Source organism: Sciurus vulgaris (genome assembly GCF_902686455.1).
Source record: "Sciurus vulgaris genome assembly, chromosome: 6".
NCBI lineage: Eukaryota > Metazoa > Chordata > Mammalia > Rodentia > Sciuridae > Sciurus > Sciurus vulgaris.
In genome coordinates, this window is record NC_136466.1 from 160587568 (window position 1) to 160615408 (window position 27841).

The following is a 27841-nucleotide window of genomic DNA, read 5'->3' on the forward strand; positions in this document are numbered from 1 at the left end:
GGAAAAAACCTACCACGCACATGGACTCAGTAAAACAGCGGGGGTTTCCATCCTTATATCAGATAAAGTGGACATCAAGCCAAAGTTAGTCAGAAGGGATACAGAAGGACATTTCATACTGCTTAAGGGAACCATAAATCAGGAAGACATAATGATAGTAAATATTTATGCCCCAAACAATGGTGCATCCCTGTACATCAAACAAATCCTTCTCAATTCCAGGAATCACATAGACCACAACACAATAATTCTAGGTGACGTTAACACACCGCTGTCACCACTAGATAGATCTTCCAAACAAAAACCAACAAAAGGAACCACAGAACTCAATAGCACAATCAATAACCTAGACTTTATAGACATATATAGAATATTCCATCCATCAACGAGCGGATTCACTTTCTTCTCAGCAGCACATGGAGCCTTCTCAAAAATAAACCATATGTTATGCCACAAAGCAGCCCTTACAAAATGCAAAAAAATAGAGATACTGCCTTGTGTTCTATCAGATCATAATGGACTGAGAGTAGAAATCAATGACAAAATAAAAACCAGAAATCACTCCAACACCTGGAGACTAAATAATATGCTATTGAATGAAACATGGATAACAGAAAACAGCGAGGAGATAAAAAAATTCTTAGATGTCAATGAGAATGATGATACAACATATCAAAATCTCTGGGACACTATGAAAGCGGTACTAAGAGGAAAATTCATTGCATGGAGCGCATTCCAGAAAAGAATGAAAAGTCAACAACTAAATGACCTAACATTACAGCTCAAAGCCCTAGAAAAAGAAGAACAGAATAACAGCAAAAGTAGTAGAAGATAGGAAATAATTAAAATCAGAACTGAAATCAATGAAATTGAAACAAAAGAAACTATTCAAAAAATTGACATAACAAAAAGTTGGTTCTTTGAGAAAGTAAACAAAATAGACAAACCCTTAGCCACACTAACAAAGAGAAGGAGAGAGAAGACTCAAATTAGTAAAATACATAATGCAAAAGGAAATATCACGACAGACACCACTGAAATACAGAACATAATGAGAAGCTACTTTGAAAATCTATATTCCAAAGACATTGACAAATTTCTACAGACATATGCTCCTCCCAAATTGAACCAGGAGGACATACACGATTTAAACAGATCAATATCAAGCAATGAAATAGAAGAAGCCATTAAAAATCTACCATCCAAGAAAAGCCCAGGACCAGACGGATTCTCAGCCGAGATCTGCAAGACCTTCAAAGAAGAACTCATTCCAGGAAATAGGAAAGGAGGGTACCCTACCAAACGCATTCTATGAAGCTAATATCACCCTCATACCCAAACCAGGAAAAGACACATCAAGGAAAGAAAATTTTAGACCAATATCCTTGATGAATATAGATGCAAAGATCCTTAACAAAATATTGGCAAACCGTATCCAAAAACATATTAAGAAAATTGTGCACCACGATCAAGTGGGGTTCATTCCTGGAATGCAAGGATGGTTCGACATTCATAAATCAATAAATGTAATCCATCATGTCAATAGACTTAAGGATAAGAATCATATGCTTATTTCCATTGATGCAGAAAAAGCATTTGACAAAATACAACACCCTTTCATGCTCAAAACACTAGAAAAAATAGGGATACTAGGAACATACCTGAACATTGTAAAGGCTATTTATGCTAAGCCCATGGCCAACATCATTCTTAATGGAGAAAAACTGAAACCATTCCCTTTACAAACGGGAACAAGACAGGGATGTCCTCTTTCACCACTTCTATTCAACATTGTCCTTGAAACTCTAGCCAGAGCAATTAGGCAGACTAAAGAAATTAAAGGGATATGAATAGGAAAAGAGGAACTTAAGCTGTCACTATTTGCAGATGACATGATTCTATGTTGAGAGGATCCAAAAACCTCCTCCAGAAAACTTCTATACCTCATCAATGAATTCAGCAAAATAGCAGGCTATAAAATCAACACGCATAAATGTAAAGCATTTTTGTATGCAATCAATGAAACAGCTGAAAGAGAAATGAGGAAAACAACTCCATTTGCAATAGCCTCAAAAAAAATAAAATACTTGGGCATCCATCTAACCAAATAGGTAAAAGATCGCTACGATGAAAACTACAAAACATTGAAGAAAGAAATTAAGGAAGACCTTAGAAGATGGAAAGATCTCCCATGTTCTTGGATAGGCAGAATTAATATTGTCAAAATGGCCATACTACCAAAAGTGCTATATACATTCAATGCAATTCCAATTAAAATCCCAAGGACGTACCTTACAGAAATAGAGCAAGCAATCATGAAATTCATCTGGAAGAATAAGAAACCCAGAATAGCTAAAGCAATCCTTAGCAGGAAGAATGAAACGGGGGGTATCGCAATACCAGAACTTCAACTATACTACAAAGCAATAGTAACAAAAACAGCATGGTAGTGGCACCAAAATAGACAGGTAGATCAATGGTACAGAATAGAGGACACGGACACAAACCCAAATAAATACAATTTTCTAATACTAGACAAAGGTGCCAAAAATATCCAATGGAGAAAAGATAGCCTCTTCAACAAATGGTGCTGGGAAAACTGGAAATCCATATGCAACAGAATGAAACTAAACCCCTATCTCTCACCCTGCACAAAAATCAAGTCACAATGGATCAAGGACCTTGAAATCAGACCAGAGAGCCTGCATCTTATAGAAGAAAAAGTAGGTCCAAATCTTCACCTTGTTGGCTTAGGATCAGACTTCCTTAACAGGACTCCCATAGCACAAGAAATAAAAGCAAGAATCAATAACTGGGATAGATTCAAACTAAATAGCTTTGTCTCAGCAAAGGAAACTATCAGCAATGCGAAGAGAGAGCCTACAGAGTGGGAGAATATCTTTGCCACTCATACTTCAGATAGAGCACTAATTTCCAGAATATATAAAGAACTCAAAAAATTCTACACCAAGAATACAAATAACCCAATCAACAAATGGGCTAAGGAAATGAATAGACACTTCACAGAAGAAGATGTACATCAATCAACAAACATATGAAAAAATGTCCACCATCTTTAGTAATAAGAGAAATGCAAATCAAAACTACCCTATGATTCCATTTCACCCCAATTAGAATGGCCATTATCAAGAATACAAGCAACAATAGGTGTTGGCGAGGATGTGGGGAAAAAGGTACACTCATACATTGCTGGTGGGGCTGCAAATTAGTGCAGCCACTCTGGAAAGCAGTGTGGAGATTCGTCAGAAAACGTGGAATAGACCTACCATTTGACCCAGCTATCCTACTCCTCGGCCTATACCCAAAGGACTTAAAATCAGCATACTACAGAGATACAGCCACATCAATGTTCACAGCTGCTCAATTCACAATAGCCAAACTATGAAACCAATCTAGATGTCCTTCAATTGATGAATGGATAAAGAAACTGTGGTATATATATATACACAATGGAATATTACTCAGCCATAAAGAATGATAAAATTATGGCATTTGCAGGCAAATGGATGAAACTGGAGAATATCATGCTAAGTGAGATAAGCCAATCTAAAACTCCAAAAGACGAATGATCTCACTGATAAGTGGATGATGACACCTAATGGGGGGTGGGAGTAGGGCAAGAATGGAGGAAGGAGGGACTGTATAGAGGGAAAAGAGAGTTGGGAGGGGTGGGGGGGAGGAAAAAATAAAGGAATGAATCAAACATCATTACTCTATGTAAATGTATGAATATGTAAATGGTATGCTGTTACTCCATGTACAAACAGAAACAACATGTATCCCATTTGTTTACAATAAAAAATAAATAAATAAATAAATAATATCAGTTAACGGTCCAACACCAGCCTGCAGGGAGTTGTTGCAAGAGGTGCTCACACAGTAAGGGCTGCTGGGTGAAAATGGGAAGCGTTATAGGAGAGGTCTTACTGCCCGAGTGGTTTCTGCTGGGGAGTCAGTCTGCTTCAGGAAAGATGACTTTTATGGAGCCAGTCACCTCCCCGCTGTGTGGCGTAACTAAATCCCAACTGTCTGAGAAGAGCCAGGCAAACTGGACAGGTGAGGCAGGAAAACAAGTCTGGCAGCATCCTTCTTTGGACTACTTCCATGACTATTACTCCTCCTGAACAAGTACATGCAGCAAAACCAAATTACCTTCCTGCAGTTAACTAAGCACACACCGAGCTAAACATGTAGCTGAGCTGGAACACAGCGGCTGCCCCATCAACCCACCACACGTTCACCAAGGGCTACTCCAACAGTAAGCGCACGGCAGGGGGAGGAAGTACACTGGGAAGTCATGAGGACATGTGCCAACCAGGTGACGAGTCTGCTAGCAGCTGCAGCACATGCACTGGGTGAGTCTGCAGCAAGCCGTCCGCTGTTCACCACCTGGCTTTGATAGTGGCAGGCATTACGCAATAGCAGCCTCCTTGCTTCTCTACCCTCACCTCTGACTACCAGACCCGACCCTCCTGTACGGAGGTCATGGAAAACCAACCACCACACCAAAACTAACCGTGTTTCAAACTCAAACTCCACACAGCATTTCTGACACCTGTCCCCCACTGCCTCCCTGGAGCACTATAAACACTATGAAATATGTCTTTCAAGTATTTCTCAATAAACATATACCCTTCTGCAGGGCTGTTTTCATTACACTGCAATCATACCTACTGCTCGGTACTTCTTTTTTCTCAATGATATTTACAGATACTTTTAAGAAAAAAACAAAAAACTTTTCATTACCCAAAACAATCAAACAAAAAATACTTATGATATCTCTAACTGGCGTACTATATTTTTTCTTTACAAACCTGCATTTGCTGATACATCTTTCTAAAGCACTACCACTTTGTTCATTTATCTTCAGCTTACCTCTCCTACTTACTACCTCTTATCAGTTTCTTGAGCTTCAGAAACACCTTTCTGGTTTTGACATTCTATTGTGAGTGTTCTGCTTTGATTAATCAGTTTTGCTCTTTGCTTCACAAGTCAAGCCTACAGTAGCCATTTCCTCTTTTCATAACAAGTGCAAACCATTCCAGATCATTTATCAACAAAAAACAGTTTCCTTAATGAGCGAAATCTACTGTCTGTGGAATGCTAACAGGAGCGATATGCATTAGGTGCATACCAAAATACCTTCTCCTCCACCTACATCCATCCTAGTGTCCTGTTCCTCAGTGGGGAAAGCTGCCTTGAAGAACTGGTCTCATAATTATCATAATTACCTTTCCACCTAATGTTTGCCGTTTTTGAGTTTAAGTGTGTTAAGTACTAGGTGCCAACTAAGATGGCCAGGCTCCTCGACCTCTTCCAGAAGCCTTACTTCCCTGTGCCTTCCCCTACCCGAAACAGTCCAGTGACTTTCTCTTACGCCTCTGGTGTCTTGAAAGTCACGGCAAAGTGGGGGTACCCAGCTGTTGCTTCCTCAGGTAGGAAAATGGGTCCCCCTCAGTGATCAGTCCATGGATGAGTCAGGACATCTGAGCCAAGTGTTGTAAGGCAGGTGGAAAAATTCTTTAATAATAACATGTGAACTATTAACATTTTCTGGTTTATAAAGTTTTCAAACAGTTCAGAAAAAAGAACATATGTTCTTTCAACCTTAAAATTACCATTCTCTCCATAAACCCCTCCAAGGCAACGGCTCCACCCTCTCCTCTTCCTGTTCTGCATTTTTTCCCTAGTAATTAGTTTCTTGGCTGAAACGACATTGTTAAGAAGCATAATACCAAAACAATCATTCCTGAGGCACTTTGCATATGTAACCTTCAGAGAACTTAAAAAGCAAAATTAGAAGCAAAGCCTAGTTTGTGAAAATTACCAATGACAGAACCATAAAGAGTATTTTGAATTTGTCAGATTTACATTAAGTGAAGAATGGTGATCAATGGCAGGGAGAGTCTTGTGTTTGTCAGAATGCAGTGTGATTCTCTAGTCCCAGTCCACTCAGCAGAAAACCCATCAACCTTCAGACAATTCCTGGAGAGATGGAAATCTGAGATCTACATGGCTGAACCATGCATGCTGGCTTGCCAAAAGCCAGAGAAAAGAGTGCCCCCCCCACAACCCCAGATACAACACTGTGACTTCAGGCCAACTTCCTAGATGCCACAGGTCTGCAAACCCCAGAATTCCTCATCCCTAGAGTTATTTTCCCCTCTATTTTAGAACAAGGATATGATTGCTGTCTTATTTATCACTAAAGCCACATCATAATTTATACCCACAGCTTTGTCCCCAAAACCTGCAATAAGCACACGATTAGAATGGTGACCTGGAGCTACTTTTATAACAACAAGAGATGTGGACTGCTTAGAAATGAACGGTCATGGAAGTCCTCTTTTCATTAATGACGACTAACGAAGAACCTACCATGCATCATGAACCACACTATGCACCAAATCAGAACAAAAACATATTAGCTCATTGTTTAAGGAAAAAAAAAGGAGACAAACCTTAAACAAACGTAAGAACACACCAATACATGCACCACCAGCATTATTCTCCAAATAAATACAACTGGGAGTGCACACAATGGTAGTCAACGAAGAAGTCCTGTCCTCACGTCCCTCTCACTCTTCAGCGTGGATGATTCCACCTGGCAGCACATGCAACCAAACCCAAGTCAGCAGAAGCCATCCCCCATGAGAAGGGTGCGACCTGAAACCCACCTGCTGAACGTCCTGCTGGAACACACACAGCTGCAGCCTCTGGTGCAGCCGGACTTTGCGGTGCTGCCAGATGTTCTCAAGCTGCCGTTGGTGGTGCAGCACCTCGTGGATGACATCCAGGACATGGTGCACAGCCTTGGAGTAGTTGGCAGAGGCTGTGAGGGAGTCAGAGCTGCCAGGAGTCAAGGGCCTCTGGAGTTTGTCAAGAAGTGACTTCCCATCTTGGCTCACCTGCCCGAAAAGTGAGCACATGATTATTCAAGACTGGTGGCTGTGTCCATGCTGGGCTGCAGATGATCCCTCAGGTACATATGCACGTACACACACATACACACACACACACACACACAATCACACAACGGCATATCTCACATACAACCAAATAAACTTTATAATAATCCATCCGCTATCCATCAATACCAAACAACAAAATATCGTAATGTCAAATTAAAATAAAGACTTATTATCATGAACATCATAATAGATACTATTCTTAAGAAACATACTATTTGCCTTTAGTAATATGAATCAGCAAATCTGTTGCATGGCTGGATATCTATGAATTTTAAAAGAAAGAATTTTCTCTTGAGACATTATTATAGAACACAACAGATCATCACAAAATTTTTAACACTGAATCTTGAAACCTCACTTAAGAAAATAATCAATAATCTAACAACAGGCAAAGAACATGTACTTAAATTTTCTGACAGCAATTTTACCTGAACAGCAACTTTACTCCACAAAATAAAAAGAAAACTAAAAATGCCATTTTATTTGGTTTATTAACTTCAAGTAATTTTGAGTAAAATAACATCACTTTTTGAAAAAGAAATTTCAGGGTTAAATTATGACTTAATTATCAAACTACAATTAAACAAAAGCATTCAAATTAACAGAAGAAATTTAAAAAGGGGAGGGTAGAGAATGGAAAGAAAGTCATGTATATAAGTGATTCTTAAGATTTATGAATAATGATGCGAGAGGCAGTAGAAAACTATGACCCCAGGAGACAACGGCAAGGAGGGGCAGCGGAGCACCCCACTGAGAGAGCCAAGGTGCCTGGAGCAGCCTCTCTTCTCAGGCACCTCCCCATCTGGGAACCCTGTGACTCTAGTTAGAGGGTACACATGGACTGAGACTGTTCTCCCAGAGCCTTTATAACCCCAACTAGTGGCACAGGAGGCCTCTGGAACTGCCTAACCTGTTCCTTTAGCTCTTAGAGGTGTAGCTGTGCAGAGATGCAAAATGTCCTGTCCCTGTGTATTGTTCTGTATCTGCAGGGCTAAGAACTGAACTCAGGGCACTCTACACTGAGCTACATCCCCCGACCTTTATTTCTTACTTTGAGACGGCTAAGTTCTTAAGTTTCTTAGTTTGAGACGGCTTACTTTGATCTGGCTAAGTTGCTGAGGGTGGTAGAGAACTTGCCTCAGCCTCCTGAGTTGCTGGGATTACAGGCCCAAACAATCAGGACCAGCATGTGCTTATTTTTCATTACATGCACGTGAAACCTTTGTCGGACGTGCTGATTATACTTTATGAAGTTTTCATGATTTAAAGTTCATCTAATACGTCGTTACAACAAATTTTACGAGAAAACAGGTCCAGCTGAAGACAACAGGGTAAAAAAGGGCCATGTTATTTGACTCAGTGGCAGTCAAAACAAAATGTGTTAGGGCTGGGGTTCTAGCTCAGTGGTAAAGCATTCGCCTAGCAAGAGTGAGGCCCCAGGTTCGATCCCCATCACCAGGACACACAAAACAGTATCAAATTATGTTATGTGCATATATGAATATGGCATCATGAATCCCATTATTATGTATAATTATAATTATAACCAATCAAAAAGAAAAACAAAAACTGGAAATGTAAGGCTTCTAGAACAGGGGATTCTCAGTTGCCCAGAAGTCACTGTGTGTGCACACGAGGGGAGGCACAGTGATTGACTTGGGGAAAGGAATTTACCAGTGTGTTTAGAGACTGGGTATTCTGAAATGAGCAGGATAATACCACATAATGAAGAACTGCTCAGCTTTTTGTAATCATCTCATGGAGTGTTTTCTTACTTGTTTAGTTTCAATGTCACTGCTTTTTCCAGGAAGGCAGTGACCATGTTAATACAGCAAGGCAGTGTTTGGTTTTCTTTGGAACTTTGCAAAAGCTGCTTACCTTCTCAAAATAACACATCACTGCAATAACACCATTCTCACTATTTGTATCAATACTACACATTATATATATATGTGTGTGTGTGTGTGTGTGAATATACAAACACAATACACATTCATATTCACATCAATACTATATATACACATAATCTACATGTGTGTATGTATATAAAACAATATAACATGGCAGTCTACATTTGTAACTGCTATGTCACATGGTTTTATATATATGGCCAATATCTGAATATCTAATTTTCCTGTTTATTCTTGTACGCATATAAATTACACATCAAAGTAGATTGAATTACCTACACATTTTGTTTCAGGATGGCAAAGCAGGCAGCAAAAAAATTTTGTATGCAACAGAGTGGCTGCATCTCTTAGAACTGAGAATCACTGCTTCATTTCCTTATTTTACATGTCACAGGCTCTAAAAAGTTTGTCTTAGAGTTATTAATAGCTGCTGAAGTTTTAGCCATCTCATCAAAGTTCCTGGCACCAAAGACAGGAGGGAAGGCAAGTGCTCTAGCACTGAGATATAACCCCAGCCTAAAAAAAAAGCCTTATGAATCAGTCCTCTGAGTTTTATTCCTCATAATGCACATAAATCAGGAAAGGACAACACAGCACAGGATCTGGTGAGCACAAGTCAGAAAGACACAGGTAAGAAGTTGAGGGCTGCCTCTCCAAAGTTCACTCACCCCTCCCCGAGAGCCGAACCTCAAACTCAGAAATGGCATATTCCAGCCATAAAGCTACATTTTCCAGCCCTGCTTATTTATATGAATGATCAACATACAGAAGTTAAAAAAGGTTCAATGGAAATTCTGTGAAAGCAGTTTAAGGGGCCAAGTTACAGGCATGCTCATTCTGTCTCGCCCTTGCCTCCAGGAACTTGGGTGAGATGCTGGCGCTTCAGCCACTGTTGATGATTCTAAGGCAAATTTGACAGTGTTTACCTGTTAAAAGAGCCAACAGAGCAGCCACACTGGCCCTGGAACAACAGTCTTCACAGACTCCATCTACACAAGTAGAAAGCAAGCTCTATCTTAACCCACTCTTCTGGATCTTAAACCACCAATACAAAATGTGTCAAATGGGTTCCCAACCCACATCACGTTTCCAAAAGGCATCCCTATAACACCACTGATACTGTTCTGAGAATGAAAAAATCTGAACAACAATATTTCAATGTAAGTTTCTTTCCCTGAGTATTTCTGCAACCATTTCGCAGCTCTCAGTAGCACACATCATGCCTCTGAGTAGATGACGAGAGAGACAGCTCACTGAGCATGCTCTGCCCCTGGGAATCCACAGGCAGAGACCAAAGTGTCACTGCTGGTGCCACCACTGGCACTGTGGCGTATTAGAGTGCCAATGGTAGTAGCAGCATTTTGCAGGAAAGATCCTGGATAAAAGAACACCTCTCACACCCACTGGGACAGCATGGAACTCCAAGTGCTCTTATTCAAATTCTCTAGTGAAGCTTTACAGAAATAATTGTTTTATTTCCATGTAGCTTTTGTAGGTCTGGCAGTTTAAGAAGTATTATCTAAGTACATAAACAATATTATACATATTTTTAATAATTTTTGGCAAGAGGTTTTTGTAGGTACAGTACTATGTGAAAAATGTTAGAATTTAATTAAATGCTAGAATTTACTTCTATCATATAGAAATGAATATTTTAAATGGTATAGAATAACCAAAAAAAAAAAAAAATTAAGAAGAGATTATTGAGTACATAGCAGCCAAAAAAATTCACATATATTTCAAGTATAACTAATAATATGAGTTTATGGTACGTGATGTAGTTGTGAATGACTTTAACTGGAGAACTAGGTAAATGAATTTACTGTAGTTACACATTTTGTTTAAAACTGTGTTTCTAGTTTTCAGTCCCACACAAAACAGCTGCAAAAAGAAAGTCAGCTGTCACTATCAAATAGAAGGGCTTCTCCACAATTTTTTAACTGATCAAATCAGTTCATTTTTCAGTCTGTTCTTTGATTTTCTTAGAACATAGGGCTGGGGAACTTGACAGGCAGTGTTTATAAACACTAACATTTTATAAACATGAACTCATAGGCTCTAATAGCTAAATGAGTTAAGGAAAATGCAAGTACTAACTCAAATAAAGAAAGTAATTAAAGATGTTTTAAATTTTACCATATCAAAGGTATGCTTGTTCCTAATATTTAGGAGGAAGTTTAACTATTTAAAATCTAGAACAATGGCCTAGTCCCTGAATATTTATTTTTGATCAGAACTATACACATTTATACCTTAGATCTCTGCATGCCACCCTAAAACGAAGTTCCTTAAAACTGTGCAGAGGCTTGCCTGTTCTCATTTCTGGTACTTGTATCTCTACATTTCCCATTACATCAGATTCTGAGCTAAGTCTAGAGCAGGAACATTCTTCAGTTGCCTAAAGCTGAATGCTATACTACAAGAACATGGAAACTGTTGCTTAAGGCTTCAAAAGCAACAACCATCCGAAAGACAAAGAAATCAACCAAGAGGTGTGTCAAGTAGGTCCAAATGTGGAGCCTTCGATGTCAAGGGGTTGGAAGCAACAGTCCAAAGGTAAAAGAAAAGCAGGCACACACACAAAACCACCTCGCCTGCCGTGAGGACGTGGCTCCCCAGCAGCTTAAGCAGAGGGAAGGCACTGGCTGACTCCGAGTCCCAGGGTTGCTGATTCTTCTTACAGCTGGGTGCACAAGGCCTCCCAGCACAGACCTCTGCAGGAAGCCTGGGTGGGATTCTGCTGTCCTCTGGCTCCCATGACACGATCCCATGCCAAGGCTCTCATGGCAGAGAAGAAAAGGAGAAGGCAGCAGGTGAGCACGGCCTACTCTGTAGCCACAGTGGACACTCAGACGAGCCGAACCTGCTTCTCTAAGGAAGTCAAACTGTGTTAGGATGGCTACGTTAAGAAGCGCCTACCAACAGTGCAGCATAGTCCCACTGCTTTCTGAAAGGTCATGTGATGCTTCCCAGGCCCCTAAGGACGCCATCTGGTAAAGAGAAGGTTGAAAAAGATGGTTCTTTCTCTGGGGAAAGTTCTCATAGGATGGACTTCTGAAGCTGATTTCTTGTGGTTATTTAGTTTCTGATTCAAAACTGGATCAATTTAACCATGTCTAACCTTTTCTGATACCTCTACTTGGATCATTGGAAAGAAAAACCAAAATAAGACAAAAACAGTCAACTGCTGGTGTGGCCCCATTGGCACGAGTTGGACTGAAGCACCTGTGTTCTGCATGCATGTTCTGCAGACCACACTCGAGCTTGCTTTATCGCTCCTGCATCTGGAGCCCTTGCAAGGCCTCTAGCTGAGCTCTGGGGTAAGGAGACAAGCTGCTTTATGGACCGTTGGCTCTGAGGCTACAGCAGAGGTGGATGACAGCACCAAGTGATTGTGGCAATGCTGCCACCTTTCATAAGATTATAAAACAGTTGCTCACTAAGTGATGTGGAGCAAGGGAGCTGAGCTTCCACTCACCTCCCAAGTGGTCTTAGTACCGTTACTATCCAGGTGACTCATTCTGCTGCTTGTTTTTATTTTATGCAAATAACACCAACCATGCCATCATCTACTTTTAAAAAGGCGCTCAGCCAGCTTCGTGAGCAGCAAATCCTGAGGGTGCTGAAGTGCACACTACGTCAGCACACTTGTTAAGCTGAGAAAGTGATGCAGACACTAAACCCTGGTGTCACCCTGGTTTGCAGCAAGCCAAGCTCACTTTGCCTTTCTCCTGCTCCAGGGCTGCAGTGTGGGGGACATGTGGACACTTACTATGCTCGCAACTTAAATTCAAACGTGATTTTTAGGTTTACAAGGAGACGAGGGCACACTGATCAAAGTCATTTGTATGAATTTAGTTTACTGAAAAACTTGAAGATATGCTGGTTTATTTAAAACATTAAAAACAACTACTCTACGCGCTATTTCTAAACCACAGGTTTTCTCAGTTGTTCACACTGCTTACACTCTCCTGCAATCAGCTACAGCAAGCAAGACTGGCCCCAAACCCTGGCAAGCTGAAGCAAGTGAATGTGAGGTAGGTAGATCTGTCCCTACAACACACACAGGAGCAACATGGGACAGATCTAATCAAACAGAGCAAGGCAGTGTTTGTCTCTTGAAAAAGTGCCGGGAAGGTTTCCCACAGCAAACTTATGTCTCCAGAGACTACAGACTGCAGACACAGTTTTAAAGAAAAATTTGTATAAAAAAGCAAGGAGTAATAAAGGAGGGGTAGCGGAGAGGAGAGAGGCTGGGAAAGGAAGAAAGAGCTGCCTTATGAACATGGCTGGAAGCTCTACAGCCAGCTAGCCTATCCCATGGCAGGGCCCTGCGTCTGAGATGGATGCCCCCGAAGGATCCCTTAGGACCAGTAAGGCAACGCTCCTCAGGGTCGCTGGGTGGACAGAGAGTCAGCATTTCTGGGGGTGGACTATGAGAAGCTACATCTTCAACCAAGTTTGAAATCACTGACTCAGGAAAAGAAAAAATTACTTTAAAAAACCGAAGAAGTCTTTCCCTTCCTGTCCTCTTCGCCTCCTGGCAGGGAGGAAGTGAGGCAGTGAAGAGTGGTGGTACTAGGCTTTCTAAGGAAGTGGGCACTAGAGAACAGGGGTGAAGAACCAGACCAGAATAATTAGTAGGAGATTGACCAAATGCTAACTGAACGAGTAAGCTAAAGTATTGAGAACAATGGAAGTCAGGTCTCTTTGTTATCTGAGGAGGGATTTATAAACATGGAAAGAAAAAGGCTAGAAAGAACCCTGAGGTATTGGATTGGAAATGGAAGAGCCAGTACAAACAGAACACATGTGCTTTAAGAATATAGGTAGTCACAGATAGATACAGTAATATTTAGATATATGTGTAATTGTGCATGCTTCCTGGCTGCTCAGAGGGCCTAGAAGTGCTAACACTTCGTAAGCAAACAAGCCCCTCTGCCCTTCCTTCTAGATGCCATACAACAATTCAAGGAACCTTCTTACACTGGGTGAGGAGGCTGATCCCCCCTGGGGGGCGGGGGTGCAGGGAGAGTACAAGAGGAGACTGGAACATCTTGTTAAGCCAGAAAGTAAAGGAGTGTTCGAAGGATGAGAAGGATATAGCAAAAGGACAGAGGGATTTTTACTGGTCAAATCTGGACAATTTACGTGTCAAAAGACAATAACACATGCTAATCCACTGTACACAGTAAGACTTCATGAGGAAGAAAGGAAGAAGCGGGGTGGGTTTTTCTTTCTTAATGTACAAAATGACCTATAAATACAGAAGGAATGATGGAACTAGACAGAATGGTGGTGGATACAGGTAGAAATCCTTACAGAAGCCTGGGCCAGTGGTCAGTGAAGCACAAGAACTGCCGGACTAAAATGCAAATGGCCAATTCTTCCTTGCAACTCTGACAAGAGTGAGTGTGGTTCAGATCAAGGACGACTTTGATTTAAAACCAGCAAACATTTATTAAACATCCTCTATACCCAACCCTCTGCCACGTACTCTGAGACATTTTCTCAATGAAGCCTCACAGTGATCATCCACCTAAATAGAGGACATTGCGAATGCTGCCTATTAAGAGATTGGAGGAAACCTTAGAGAAAAGCAAGCACACGGAATTCCCAACACCTCTCCCACGGAAACATTTTCAGGAATGTAACAACCACTACTGCAGAGGCTGACTGCAGAGGCTATCTGCAGGTGTGGGCGTCACGTGGCCCCAGTGGCATGGTATAGAGGTGGCAGAATAGTGAGTGGGAACATGCAGCCAGCCTGCCAGGACTGGCGAAGCCATCTCACTCCACCAGCTGCTCACCTGCACAAGTCGCTTCATCTTCGTGCCTCGGTTTCCTCATTTGTTAACAGCCCAGACAAAAACAGTACACACCTCAGAGTTATAAGCATTAAGGTTTACATAAAGTCCTTACAGTACAGCCTGGCACAGAAGGAGGCAGCACAAAATAAAACAGGGACACCTTAAATTAATAATGCAATGAACCCTGAAATAACAAAGAAAATGCTACACTTAGATTTCTAAAATGGACAGTAAGCTTTACGAATTCGAAGAAACTGTTTTGCAATCCAGATCATGAAGCTGAAGTAGGCTCTCCCCATACTTTCTAAAAAGTTTCATTCAGGAAGTAAACTGAGTTTGACAACACTGACCAGCACACAAATACATATATCTTAAGTACATGTAGACAAGAAGACTGGAATTTCATTTATTTAGCTGATAAAAATACAAGCACTCAAATCAGCAAAAATCATAGGGCCATGAAAAGTCACTGGCTGCCCACACCAGCTTCACTCATGACCCCCATGTACAGGAATTCAAATGCTAAGTGACTAAACTGAAGTGTAACTCCACTTCTTGAGTTTTCACTGGGCGATCCAAAAATTCAACTTGTCAGCTTCTAATGCTATGATGCAAAAGTATGTTGCCTTGCAATCTAAGGAAAACTGGTCCTTACCTCAGAATAAGCCAGGGTGATGTGCTCGTAGATCCCCTGGTGGTGATGAATGGCATCTTCCAGATCCTGCAGCTCAGACGGAAGGTCCACTTCACCACAGGCTTTACACCACGAGTCCACGTTGCTCATGTACTTGGAGGTTAAAAATAAAAAGATCACTTCTACCAATTCATCACAGACCATTTATGTTGAGAAGGGGATATTTTTAAACACACATTTTGAAAATAAGAGTAGTTGTGTGAGATCATAAGAATGAAACATAGTTAAATATCCATCTCAGATGGCATCAATGAGAGTCGGCAAATGGGATATGATTCTTGGACTCCACCCCAGAGGTTAGGTTCTAATGGGACAAGGGGCAGGCCCAGGAACCTGTGTTTTGACAAAAGCTTCAGATTTCAGCTGCCCAGAGTGTGGGTTTGCTTCTGGGGGGCCACTGCCTTGCGCTGTTTGAGATATCCTCGCCAGCTTTGCCAATTCACATCTTAACCCATGTTTCCACCTGCCCTTGTTCTCCCAGCTCAGCAGAATGCAGCTTCTCTGAGGAGCTGTGTTTCAGACTTCCTGTTCCTCTTACATTAAAATACTACAGAAAAAGACCAAGGGAGCTGAAACCACTTGACTAACATTAGGAAGAGCAGCCAGCCCATTCTTCTAACCTTTACAAAGGAAATTAACACAGGAATAAAGAGGAGACCAATAAAAGCAGCCCAAGCTGCTCAGTTGTGAACCTTAAGAAAGGCTTAGGAGGTGGCAGAACCAAATTTTTCCAATTTGCATATAAACAAGGAATCTGAGCCTCCCTAAATGTCCAGGGCTGCTGACTGCAGCTCCAATCTCAATTTTCCCCACTGCCACCCACATATCCAGTACTCATCAATAGTGGATAAATCACTGCCAAATTTTCCAGGGAGATGCTATCAGAATCCATCACAGCTAAGTGTTGAAGGCAAGTGCAGAAGGCACAATTAAAGAAGCTAATTCAATTAAGCTCAGCAGACACCAACACATTTCCCTGGGTTTAACCTCTTTCACTCAGTTTCCAGCATGTCTTTACACTTAGCAGGGAATGCAGCCGATGGCTATCTTAAAATGTGACACCTGACCAGCCAGACGGGGAAAGACACTATAACTTTCCTAAAATCTGATGAGCATAACCTCTCAGCTATTTAAGACATTTAAGACCTTAAAATAGACAAGTCACTCAAGTAATTATTGTTTATGAAAATCCCTCTACTAATGTTGGCTCAGAAAAATATCTGTACTTTGTTAAAATCTCTGGGCTTGACACCAATTCACATGGCATTAAGTGTCAATGAGAGCAGTTAGTTTCCGGTGGCTCCAAACAACACTAAGTCAGCCAGCACCCAGCACCAAGGAGTGTTTTCATTACCCTCTTCTGTGGTGTCTTCCTAACTCCCTCAAGACCATGGAAATAGTAACAAAATTATCTCTCTCCTCCCCCATACATAGTCAGATGTGACTACTTACTATATTTCTAAGTATTTCTTGGGTAGAGAGTTCTATAAATGTCATTTAGGTCAGCTTGGATGATTCTTGAACTTCATTTCACTTCTTCCATTATTGTATTTAATACCAATTACTAATTATTATAAACTCTTTTCAAAATATGAACTGACTGAGGTTAACCATCACCATTAATAAATCATCAGGTCCAAATCAGCAATTAATTTACTCCTGGACAACGGCCACTGCCAAACACCCAAAACAAAGAGTTCCAACATATTCTAAGAAAAGACAAAAATGCCTCTGATGGACCATGAACACAAGTATTAGTTATACAGTATAATAGTTCACAATTTAATAAAGTTGTCAGACTAACAGATAACTGCATCAAAATCACTATTAAGATAGATACAACTCCTTTTGTTGAAGCAACTGAAACTGATTAAGGTCTGGACACACCTGGACAAAAGTTCCTTACATAACAAAAGTTCTTAAGTTATTTTTCAGGGCAAACCTCCAGAATTCATTCAAGGATGGTTTAAAATCAGCTTTTCAAGAATGCACATCACTGAAGAAGCAAGCTTGCCTAAGCAATAACCCTGACACAAGCTCAGAGTCCCCTGCACAGAACATAACTCCCAGGAAGGAAGCACGCAACCTGGGAAGAGGCGTGAAGCTGGTCTGTGCCTGCACAAAGGAACCCTAAAACTCCCCTTCCTTGCCCCTCAATCAGCAGGCAGCTTTTCCCACCAACAACTAATGGAGAGGAAGATCTTGGTGTAGAGTTCCTGGCCTCCTGGGTGGTTGGCTGCACAATAAAGTTCCTTCTTTTTGTAGAAAAAAGACTGACTAACCCAAAGTATCTCTTAAAAAGTGGGTTTTTTAAGTGATGCTGCATAGAAGATAAATGGAGTTTGTGTCTGCCACTTTGCAAAACTGAGACAAGCGGGTAAGGGAGAAGCTTTATATACAGAGCTTTCAGACAACCTGAGTGACTAGTGAACTGACTCTCCAGGCATTTCCCCACTCCCTGTTGAGTAGGAGCTGCCACCTGAGGTGCGGGCTCCTCTGCCTGTTTTACCTCCACCACCCAGAGCTAGGGTCCTCCAGGCCAGCGAGCTTCATCCCACCCATGGCTTAAGCCTATCACTCCACCTCCCAGACCGAGCCTCAGATGAACACAGCTGATTTGGGGGGGCGGGGGGGGGAATGGAAACTTCCTAGAATATCCTAGAATATAAACTTTAAAAATATTTACTCAAAAGGGATTCTCCCTTTTTGGAATAAGGCTGATTGAAAGTACACACACACACACTCACAAATTCAAACTTCATATTTCTTTTTTCTCATCTCATTTTCTGTCTTCATTTCTAGAAAATATTACCCTGCTTTTCCTTTTTGTTTCATCATTTTCACTCTCTCCCCTGGGTCCTCTTCCCTGTCCAGGAAAAATCATAGGGTAGAAGGAGCATTTCCACTTGTGCATCAGAAATCCAGCTCTGACAGCGCCAATAGAGAAATTCGGAGGAGACAACTTCAACTTGAACCAAAATAACCAATAGTCACTCTGAGTACTTTTAACCTGCTTTCATACGCTATTTGTTTTATATTTATTTTTGTCCCAATTCCTTTATTCCATCTTATTTATACCACAAGTTAAGAATTAGTCTATGCTTTTAGTAAAAGCTTTCATGAAAAAAAAACACATATACAACTGTGAAATTCTATTAAAATAGGAACAAGGTATTATTTGCTTCAGAAAGTCAAAAAAAAAGAAATAATGAAGCAGTACATTTATTATTTTCTTCAGAATTTCAACCCAGACTTATGATAAAATTCAAAATGATAATCATTGTGTATTAGTCATGTTTATAATACATGCTACTTTTAAAATTCTTTCTGAAAAGTTTAAACTTTTCGTGAAAAGTGAAATTTTCTAAGAATACGAACAGAAGCACAAAACAGTTCATTATCACGTGAGGAAATGAAGACTCAGCCACAAGCTCAAAGAGAATCCTGGCTTTGGGACACGAGCAGGCCACTCCAGCACAGAGGCTGGCAGGACACCGGGGCCCTCTGAGGGTGAGGCTCTATCAGGGCAGCAGGCTCTGCAGCCACAAATGTGCCTTTGTGCTGTCTGTGCACTAGCCACCGACCACACAAGGATGCCAGGTGAGTGAAACACAGGTGCTCTGAGTAAGGAATTCACTTCTGTCGAATTGTTTTCAGAAATTATTATGATGATTTTATTCAACTTGATGTGGTTTCAGTGGCTAGATGTAGTGACAGGCAAGCAAACAGGACAACGCAGCTCTGGATACTGTGCCTAACAGCAAAACCTGGAGATTTATGGTATAGTAATACCAGATCGCTTAATTTTTTTTTATAAAAAGATAATTTTAAAAGAATTCGCTACGGAAGCATACTAACATAAAAGGACTATTAAGTGGATATCCACACCACATGGCAGGGCAGTAGAGGCTGGGGCCCCTCAGCACTGTCTACTATTAAAATCATTGTGATGTTTCCATATTTGCAAAATGGTATTCTGATCCCTTATCTTCACCGGAGCCCTGACAGGAAGGCAGACCATGTATGAACCTTCATCCTCCTCCAGTTTTAACACCGAGATTTATAAGGTCATGAGCAAATACCAAAACAAGAGCACCATGGAGACAGAGGTGCAGGGCTGCACAGATCAGCCAAAGCCTGATCCTCACAGAGAAGGCTGCTTCTGTCAGTAAGACCATTAACGATGGGCAGCTTATTTGAGCACTCTATCCTCCTAGTCAGATTTAAACTTCTCATGAAATTTCTGGGTGGGAATCAAAAAGGTGGATGGAAACATAACTCATCATGTCCAAGTTTCTGGGCCTTTTCAGAATGAGCTATGAAAACAACTGAAGTGTAATCAGAAAGCACATTATCCAGAAAAGGGACAAAGTTGACCCACTCCTCTCTCTCCTGGGAAGAGGAAACTACTTTACATGTGATCTTCTTCCATCCATCAGAATTCCAAGGATCATCTGGTTAAGTGATTCAGAAGAGACCATGCATTTTTACCTCAAAGTCAGGAAATACTTGCCAAGAATGTGTACATTTCAGGTGTCTGGGCACAAGTGCATGGTTCCAGGCTCGCCCTTTCTTTCTTCACCAGGATACTCTCCCTAAATTCATATTTGGCTTCTATGGCTACTTTATATGCATGGAGCCCTCACACACAGTTGGAATTTATATAGGAACCCACGAAGTTCTATTCAATAATATACTTCTGTAGATTTGATTCTCTTTAAATTCCTAAGTTACAGCCAAATAAAAACACCTCAGACTGTCGACTTTCCTGTATGTTTGAAAATTTTTCATAAAACATTAGGGAGAAAATGCCTCATGACACCCACATTTCTAGTTTATTTTTAGGCAGGTGAGATCAGCCAGCAATCTCCTGGGTTTACTTACAATTCTGAATCCCCTCATGTTCATGAAAGGCATTTCCCTCCATTTTATGCTTCAGATCACCTACCATTCTCCCAAGCAGCTTGTTCTGGCTCTGCTGCATTCAGTCTTAAACTGCCTTTCTGGGGACCCACTACCAATTCACTACCTACTGGATGTGTGGGGTTGCTGGATCCCGTGCTGTATGACTATCAAGATGATGTATGTGGGCTGGGGCTGTAGCTCAGAGGCAGAGTGCTTGCCTAGCACGTGTGAGGCACTGGGTTTGGATCCTCAGCACCACATAAAAACAAACAAATAAAATAAAGGCATAATCTGTCCATCTACAACTACAAAATAAATTTTTTTAAAAAAGATAATATGCCTGTGGACCACACAGTAACATCTGATGATCAGGTGCAGAGCGCTGCTCTGTACAGTAAAGATCAGAAGTTGTCCAGGGTCATGAAGAGGGAGCTATTTGGTGCTGAGAAGGTTCCTGTTATTTTAAAAACTTGTTTCACGTGTAGACCTTTGTTTTGTTTTATTATACAATTAGATAGATGCATAAGGCAATAAGCAGAAAAATGAAAACCTGAAATTCTTCACTCACTGCTTTTATGATGCTACTCGGATGCCTTTCTCTTTGTATTCCACTGACTTCCTCACTTGTTTCACACTTCAAAGGTTTCCAGAGTTGAGATCACAGCTAATTAGTGTCTTGTGCAACATCCCGCCTGCCTTACCGAAATTCTTGGCAAGCTGGGGCCTCTGTCTTACCTTCACTGACGACTCTAAGAGACTGGTCTAATGAGGGAAATACTACTTCCTCCTTTCCTTATGAATGCAGTCCCCTCCCAGCCTAACTGTTCCTGAGAAAGCTACGCCAGTATTTTTCCTTCTAAATAAAGTAACCATTTGCCTCTTCCCCATGAGTTTTCCTGGTGGCTGAAAGTTCCTGTGCTCCCTGTATTGGAGGAACAGGAGAAAAAGGGGCAGATGGAAAAGATAACAGCAGCCACTGCTTATTAATGCATGTTGAGCAGCTCTGATTGGAAAATCTGAAATCTGAGCTATATGAAAAAAGAAATGGATTTTGGAGCATTTTGAATTTCAGATTCTCAGAGAAGGGATGTTTAAATAATGTTCAATGAAAAAGCTCCAAAATCTGACACTCTTAAGCATTTTTGGTAATGGGTTCTCAACCCATGTTTACTATATGCCAGCACTATACAGGCTTAACAGAAATGATCACATCTACATGATAAAACTATCCCCTTCCAAACAGATACTTTTATTTCTACTTTGCAAATGAAAAAAACTAAAGAACAGAGAGGTTAAATAATTTGCCTAGGGTTGGTTGCACAGCAACAAGTAAGAGAGTTTGAATTTAAACTTAAGAGGGACTTCAGAGCTCCCATGCAGAGCTTACAGTCAAGTGTTACACAATCTCCAAGCGTTTGCTGCACATGTTGAGATTACTGGAGGAAGAAATGTTCTGGCTGCCACTTTGTAGGCTGGGAGTTCCATGAACTGACCTTTTCAGCCTTCTGATGGAAAATGGAGGACATGTCCAGCAAGGTGCTGCGTTCATCCAGGGCTGCTGCGAATGCCTTCCATTCCTGCTCCAGCTGATTTGCAATCTGCTTGATCTGCTGAGAGGCATAGTGGCCAGACTCCACCAAGCGATTGGCCACTGACATTATACGGTTTATATTTACATACACATTCTGCAAAAGAGGCAGAAGAAGTGGGTTCATCAGGTGAGTGGAGGCTCCTTTCCAGAAACCCAGACAGCACTTTCTGAAACACCCTACTAAAAGTTGTCCTATCTACAACAGTAGAACCACCTGACATACGATATTATACATATTTACTCTCTGGGTTTCCATAAATCATAATTATTGGTTCCAATTTCTATTTTTAAAACCACGAAATTATATATCAACTAGCTGAAAGGCATAATTGTTAAGCACAAAGCAATCAAACACACAAGTGGGCGCACACAAATAATACTATTCCTCACTTCTTGGCTTCAGATACCGACAAGGATCCAGATGGCACGCTGGCAAGCAGTCACACAGAAGTGGAGCAACCCCAGGCTTCGGTGCCTAACTAGAACCCAGAGACCAGAAAATACGCACACAGCAACTGAAGACCCTTCACGAGAAAACAAGCTCCCCTTCCCACAGGGGCCCGAGTCATCTTTTCAGTGCCAGCAGAAGATGCCCCTTGAATGCATATCCACTTCCTCTCAGGAAAACGCACCGAGGCAGAACCACGGAAGTGCTGTGTTCAGACTTCAAGTGAAGCTTTTCCACTCTGTTGAAATTCCTACCTTCAAGTCTACCAGTTTACTCCAAAAATAAGGATAAAGTCTTCAAAAAAATGATCTAAAAACTCTACTTTTTTGGAAAACACATTCTCCCTGGGCACTTCACTTTCCACTCTCCCGAAGCCTTGCAAGAAGCCCTGGAACAGCCTCCTCCCAGCCCATGGGATCTGCAGTCCAGCGGTGGAAACCTGGAGAACTCACTACCCATTCTTTGCACCTTCTTTTATTCATCCTTTCCCTCTACTTCCCACCCACACTGGAACCTGCTAGAGTTGCCTCAGTCTGGGTTCACAGAGCCACAGGAGTGCAGCCTGAACCGCTTCTCTGGGCTGCACATACAGGCCAGGATCAGCTCAGGAGAGGGTAGTCCGCAAGGTCGTGCCAGTCAAGGACTGCTCGTGTGATGGCACTGGTTATCCAACTGCTGTCCTTTAAGTAATGCACCCATTCTCTCATACATTTTCTCCCTCCCTCCCTCTTCTCAACGTGACAGTGACTTAGATTTACTAATTTCCCTTTCCCTGAATCCTTGAAGAGGAAAGCCAATCCAAACAGTCTGTTAGGAAGAGCACAAGGATGCCCTTGGTTAGGATCTGGAGAAGAGCAGTGGACTCAGATGGCTGCCCTGTGGGAACCACTGGTCAATTCAGGCTCAGAGTTTACTTCAGTTTCCTGCACACTTTTATTTCCCGAGCAGACTGTACCACTCCGGGTATTACCCCTTTTCTTCCTCTCCATCACCTACAGCACACAGAAAAGAGTACAGCAGCCAAGAGCTAAATGGCGGGACTGTACTCAGATGTGGCGACGTGCAAGTCCCTCCATTTAAAGTACCTCTACCGAGACTCCTCTCACCGCGGCTTTTTAGAAATATCAGTTGGAGTACAATGAGCGTAACTGCTGATATCCTTCAGTATGATTTCTTTAAAGGCTGCCAACTTCCCATACTGGTTATTTTCAAAACACTACAGGTAGCAAGAGAAAGGCTGGAGGTCAGTAGGCCTTCTTCTGTATAAACCGATGTCACGGATGGTTACTAAGGACTCATGGGCGTGTTCAGAATGAGGGACAGGACCAGTCCAGAGAGCTCCCCCAGCAGTCACCACCCAGCCCAGTACCCAGAGGTACTACATTCTTCCTAATTAAAATTTTTACTTATAAAAGTAACACAGGCCTATTATAGAAAATAACAACACATACTTAAATCTTTTTTTTAAAGAAACAAAAATAAGAGACACCACCTATACTTTCAGGAGTTCCTTACATTCTTTAAATGTATTTTTAATTATATTGTTTCATCACAGGTAATTGCAACTGAACATGTACTAACTCCACACTCCACACTATTTTTAGTGTTTTTCAAATACAGAGTGCATAGTATCCCCAGTTTACAATTAGGCAACTGAGGCTCACAGAGGTCAAGCAGCCTGTCCCAGGTCCCTCAGCAAACAGTCAGAACTGAAGCTTCTGTGCCCACTGCCTCTTTCCTGTCTTCCACACCACGCCTCCCAACCGCTCATTCCTGAATCTGTCACGACACTGCTGGGGGAGGCAGTATGTTTTCTGTTCATTCCTAGACAATATTACAGTATTTCTAGTTTTCAAAGTATGTGGTATAGTGGATGAAATGTACCTTTTGCCACTAGTTGAAGTTTCAGAAGATTCTGAAAAATTAATAGTTTTTAAGAAGAAAATTTTCTACCCCCAAAGGTAACATTTTGGCTTTCCCTATTATCTATGTCCAGGTTTGATGAGTTAAACAGAAACTGTCTTCCCTCAAAGTCTAAAACTTTTTGATGGTGTTTATTACCAAAATTAAATAAACAAATAAAAATAAGACAAAAACAGAATTACCAAATCTTATCTTTGAAATTACCCAAGCTGTAGCACTGTTTTCACCAAACTTAAATTGAACGGCATCTTCCTCTGTCTTCATATTGCTTTAATACACTATGTTATAAGGCTTAAAAGTAGTTTATTCTCACAGGGCAGGCTGAAAGTTCAATCCCAAATTCCTTGTTCCTGAAGAAGAAATTTCTAGAAACCTAACAATCCACAAGCATATATTCTACAGAACAATATATAGTTTTAGTTTAGTTTCATTAGCCATGAAAATGTGACAAAAGTGCTATTCAAAATTCAATGTTTCTAAGGATGAGGTTCAACGGTGGCCCTTCTGTCCTACAGGCTTCTGGAAGAGTCACAGCAGCATCTCGGAGTGCCAAGTGCACCAACCTCCAAGGAGCCTGAGGTTCCAGGCCAGGCCGAAGGCCAGCTGTAGGCATCCAGTTCTCTTAGGAGAACTTCCCAGTTTAGAGGAACTGGGGTATGCCCTGACTGACAGCAGGCTGGCCTCAGGACAGGAGGAACAGAGTCAGCACACTGGTGTCTGTCCAGGAGCTCACTCTCCCTACAGGAACTTCCCTGGAGTCTCTGCAGCCCCCAGGAAGCAGAGCACAGGAGGATCTCAAAAGTGCTGAACTAGTCAAGAAACAGGTTCAAGTTTCACTGGTTTGTTTTCTTGTTTTTGTTTTTGTTTGTTTAAAACCCAAAAGATACTCAGACATTCTAACACAGGAAAACTCCCTACGGATGAAGGTCAACTTCTACAGGGTCACTCTGCAGGCCCCACACCCTCCCTCTGCAAGGGTTCTGGTACTCACGCGGCTAAACACCTCCCATTTGCTCAAACGCTTTGACATGCCAGGATCCACCTGTTCTGATGACAGCTTACCATACAGTTCATAGCAAAGTGATTGTGCTGCGTCTGAAGCTCCATTGCATGAGGGTGGCTGGTCCCAATCTCCGTGTAACTGTTTAGAAACAGGCCTTTGTTGTGTGTGATCCAGTCAAACATCTACCAGAAGAAAAAGACAACCTGGAGTCACTGTGGAACAAGAAGCGTCTGAGGGGCCACACCAACAAGGGCGACTTCTTCCCTGGACAACTTCTCAGGTGTCTGGATTAGAAGAGCATTTCTAAGAACAAGTTGGCACTTCTGAACTCGCAGGATCTATGAATTAGGAAGCGGAGGAGACGTATTCAAGCCCTCCAGGCGTTGCCACTGGAAAACTCCCGTCTTGACCCATAGGCTGGCAATCCCACCACCCTGAACTGCCTCCTTTGCCACACTGCTTTTCAACTAAGGACCTGCAGGTGGAACCTGGGTGAGTTTGGCTCTGTCCAGATTACTGACCGTGATACCAATGACTAAAAGATGACGTTCTTTAATTAAAAAGTAAATAGAGGGGCTGGGGAGATAGCTCAGTTGGTAAAGTGCTTGCCTCACAAGCACAAGGCCCTGGGTTCAATCCCCAGCACCGCAAAAAATAAATAAATAAATAAGAATAGAGACGGGGGCAAGAACAAAAAATAAGATATACTGAGAAACTAATTAGACTCAGGAAAATGTTAGCAGTGATATTCCTCTTACGGTTTAAGTCACAGGTTACTTGGATAAGGATATCAATTAGGATTCTCCAGAAGGGGATTCTTAGAATTCTTAGGAGTACCTTACCTGCTTTAATTATATTATATTGACACATCCTAGGTAATAATTGCCACTTCAAGAGTACTAACTATGTGTTTTTATTTTATTTTTATTGTTTTGTGAACACTAAAAGTAGCATAGCTCAGTGGTAGAGCACTTGCCTACCATGTGCTAGGCCCTGGGCTCAATCCCCAGCACAATAATGAAAAATTTGCAAAGAAAACATTTAAGGAAGTAACTATCAATTAGCTTTGCTGCAGTGTCTTGAAACAGAATCCCAGAGATAGTAACCAGTTTTACCAGTATTTAGAAGGAAAATTTTTCTAGTGTCTTTGACAGAGCACTCCTTAAAATCAAAGTACATTAACAGGTTAAAAGTGTACCAAATAATACTAGATTGTCACCTTTCAAAAGATTCTTTTATAGCAAAGATTTCTAACACAACTTTTTGCTTCACAGAATATTTTCCTGTCCATGTGGAGGAAATGAAATCAATGAACTTGGATGAAGCCTGAGGAATTCTCCCATGTTCATGGCTCCTACCATACTCCTGTTTGCCGGGGTCCCATTTTCACATGGCTAAGACTGCACTAGTCAGTACTAGATAAGAATTCACTCTGACCAGATGGTGTGTCTGGTGTACAACAATGGAACCTGAGACCACAGTTGATTATGACCTGTATTGCCCAGAAACTTTTAAGGCCTTACTCACCTTTTATTTTAAAAACACACTCAAATAGATCTGAATGGGGCTCTGTCACTGGCTTTGTATAAGAGAATGAACAGCTATTAGCAAAATGCACACACAGTTACTGGTTTCAATAACACAATCCTAAGCAATTATCATTCTCTTGACTGAAAATACCATTCTCGACTATCTTACAGGAACTCTAACCAGACCATCAGCAATTTTAACTCAAAAGTTCTAAAACAGCACTGCACCACACAATGAGTAAAACGGGAAACCAGACAGAAGCACACAGTCTGCTGACCCTTGCTGGTGTGTAACAAATGCGGTAAATGCAGTGCTACCATTCCCCTCCTCCCCGCTTCATGCACCTGACCCCAGCCTCGGCTACCTAGACCCAAGAGCTTTCTTCCGCGTCTGGTTTTGGCAGGCTACTCCCCTTCTTTACCTTCTCAGCATCCTGTTCAAACAGCCTCAGCTGAAAGCACTGGTCCAGCTTCAGCTTCCTCACATGCCACATCTGATGCAGATGCTGCCGGGTCGAGTGCAGTCTGTCCAGCATGGTGGACACCTTGGGCAAAAGGTTCTGCAGGTCTGCATTGCCTGACCCCGAGTTCTTTTTGGGAAAACTATCGCTGCTCTGAATCCTCTGAAGCAGCTTCTGTCCCTCCAAATCCAAGTCCTCGATGGGGGCCTTAATCACCTTCTTCTTTAGCTGAGAGTGTTCCTCAATCATATTCCGAGCCCCCTCCAGGTCCTGAGGCAACTCCTTCTTAGCGAGGATGTCCTGGAGTTCCTCCAGTCGAGACAGCATGTGGGTCGCACTGCTGATGTAGTCTTCAAAGGCAACTCTGACTTCAATCCACTCCTCATGGTTGTATTCCAGACAGCCATCGAACTCAGGAGTCAGCTGAGAAGGATCAACTACTTTGGTCAGGCCTTCTAGAGAGACCATATTTGTCTTAAGGGAAAAAAAATCACATATAAGAAGATGAACCAATTCTACATGGTTTTAACGTAATGCAATCTGCAGTGCTTAGTTACAGATTTTCAGTGTTAATC

The 27841-nt window shown here is 41.7% G+C and overlaps 1 protein-coding gene across 1 annotated transcript in view; it reads right to left on the bottom strand.

Annotated features, from left to right (window-relative positions):
• The window catches only part of TRIO (trio Rho guanine nucleotide exchange factor), a 331715-nt gene that overhangs the window by 171475 nt on the left and 132399 nt on the right, over positions 1-27841 (bottom strand). Inside the window, 5 exon segments of the mRNA XM_079145182.1 lie at positions 6699-6929; positions 15368-15499; positions 21805-21996; positions 25336-25458; positions 27228-27740. Coding sequence (XP_079001308.1) covers positions 6699-6929; positions 15368-15499; positions 21805-21996; positions 25336-25458; positions 27228-27740 — 1191 coding nt within the window.